Source organism: Priapulus caudatus, unplaced genomic scaffold (genome assembly GCF_000485595.1).
Source record: "Priapulus caudatus unplaced genomic scaffold, Priapulus_caudatus-5.0.1 Scaffold1110, whole genome shotgun sequence".
Lineage (NCBI taxonomy): Eukaryota > Metazoa > Priapulida > Priapulimorpha > Priapulimorphida > Priapulidae > Priapulus > Priapulus caudatus.
In genome coordinates, this window is record NW_014578171.1 from 87,723 (window position 1) to 90,152 (window position 2,430).

Consider the following 2,430-nt stretch of genomic DNA (forward strand, 5'->3'; position numbering starts at 1 on the left):
TCGTCCTTCCTTCCCGTTACTCCATCCTTCCTTCCTTCCCGTTACTCCGTCCTTCCTTCCCGTTAGTCTGTCCTTTCTTCCTTCCCGTTACTCCATCCTTTCTTCTTTCCCGTTACTCCGTTCTTCCTTCCCGTTACTCCATCCTTCCTTCCCGTTACTCCGTCCTTCCTTCCTGAGACGTGACAGGAAAAGTGTGATTTTAAGTTCTGATCTTCAACATTGAGATGAGACGTGACAGGAGGACGCCTGTAAAGTGTGATTTTAAATCTCTCTATCAATTATAAGCGTCTTTTCTATCTTCAACCTTGAGATGAACAAGCAAATCATTCTTTACACGGCCAAGAAGAGAGTAGTTTTCCTCCGTTACTCTGTCGTTCCTGAGACGTGACAGGAGGATGCCTGCCTGTGAACTGTGATTTTTAGTCTCTCTAATCATTCTTTACACAGCTAAGAAGACAGTAGTTTGTGGGTATACCCTGTTTGGGGGGTAGTGCTGTCTCTATTGATGGCTAGTACACCATACACGTAGCTATATTACTTGTGCGTCCTATCTGCATTGCTGTCCTCACAGACTAATGCATATGAATCGGGCAAATTCTGGAACGAAAATTGTAAATTTCAACGTTTTTTCCCCGCACGGAATCATGCGTGAAGCAATACTTGTGCTACGTACGCCTTGCTTAGTGTTGTTATATATGCTTGGTGGTATTACACGTTGAGCTGTAAGATTATGAGTGTGTGTGGTCATTGCTCCTCTAACAGGTGTCCTGAAGGTACGGCCGGCAAGGACTGCGATGATCAGTTCAGTGCGGATCCGTGTGCGGGAGACCCGTGCCTCAACCATGGCACGTGCGTGAGACAAGCCGAGCGATTCAGATGTCTCTGTGAACAAGGTCAGTCAGTGCTTCAATGTCAGTCTGTCAGTGACATGTTCGCGCTGTGTAATGTCTGAGCTATTAGATGAGGTCGACTGACGTTCTATGCTATAGATATATAGTCTATATCGATGCCTCAACCACTCTGAGCTATTCAGGTAGATGTTTAGTCAATGTTCAATGTTATATTGGTTTTTCGGTGGTAACTTGATAACTTTGGTAATGGTTGGTAACTTTTTGGTGTAAACTTCACGTTTTTAAGATCGAGTGAGATCTGTGTATTTTTTATGTTCTTGCATCTGGATTTTACTCGTAGCATTACACATCTATAAAGCATATTATCAAAAGTCCATAATAGAAAATAAATGTTCTATTATGGACGCTTGATAGTATGGGTGCGACCTTTCTGAAATATTCGGATGAGTTATTTAATATTCGGAGAACAGCATGAGGAATACATCATGAATGTTCGTTAAGGTTACGATTTGGAACGCTGCTGTGTAACTGTGTGCTGTCGTGTTTTGGTTGCGTGTGTAGGTTTTGACGGTGTGGTTTGTCAGTACGTCTCTAACACGTGTGAGTCATCACCGTGCAAACATGGCGCCATCTGCACCGACACAGAACACGGCTTCAACTGCACGTGTGCCGCCGGTACGTAGAAAACACGGCTTACTGAAACCAAATCACATCAAAGACCTGTTGTAGTATTTGGAAATATTGTCTTATTATTAACGTATTTATGCAGCAGTGTTGCCGCATCGAGCTTGTCGATAAACTACTAGAATATCCCCCCATTAATCAATAATAGAGTAAAAATAATGTTGTAAATATGCTTCTGCTTAAATTATATTTTCTAATTTTAATTCTGCATTAAATTTTTGTACGTTGTGCAAATAAGTCGTGAAAGTTACGGGACTTTTTCGTTTCTGCAGACTATACGGGCGTGATGTGTGAAACGGTGATAGACGATTGTGCAAAAAACAACTGTTCACATAATGCTGAGTGCCTGGACGGGATTGAAGAGTTTCTCTGTGTTTGTCCATTCAACTTCACCGGTCCCAACTGTGATAAACGTGAGTAATTAATTAGAATAGCAATTAATATATGTTGTAAATAATTTAATATGAATAATATTAAACATCATAATTATAATACTAGTGTATATATATATATATAAATATATATATAAATATTATTGTATAATATTAAATATAGGCAGGAACCCCCCAACTATAATGACTAATCAGAAAAATGGAATTTATTTCACCATAGGTGTCATCATTATTTTACAGCGACGTTATAGTTTTTCGTGCGAAACACTTTTGAGTTATGGTGTTGACGCTGTAGCTAATTAATAAATTAATTTGCCATTAACCTGTGACACACATGGTCTCTGCTTCGTCTCATTAGCCGTCAATGCGAACTACGCACTGTCATTCTATGATCAGCCTAAAGACTGCGAGCGCGGCGCTGAGATATCCATTCCTCATCAACTCACCCAGCTCACCATCCGCTCTGTGGTTGAAGTTCACGCCCTTCGATTCACAAGGAACAT

The 2,430-nt window shown here is 40.6% G+C and overlaps 1 protein-coding gene across 1 annotated transcript in view; it reads left to right on the forward strand.

The window, feature by feature from the left end:
- Positions 1 to 2,430, forward strand: part of LOC106815425 — a gene marked incomplete in the record, with an annotated part of 50,637 nt that overhangs the window by 48,012 nt on the left and 195 nt on the right. Inside the window, 4 exon segments of the mRNA XM_014819884.1 lie at positions 763 to 893; positions 1,413 to 1,526; positions 1,808 to 1,948; positions 2,286 to 2,395. Coding sequence (XP_014675370.1) covers positions 763 to 893; positions 1,413 to 1,526; positions 1,808 to 1,948; positions 2,286 to 2,395 — 496 coding nt within the window.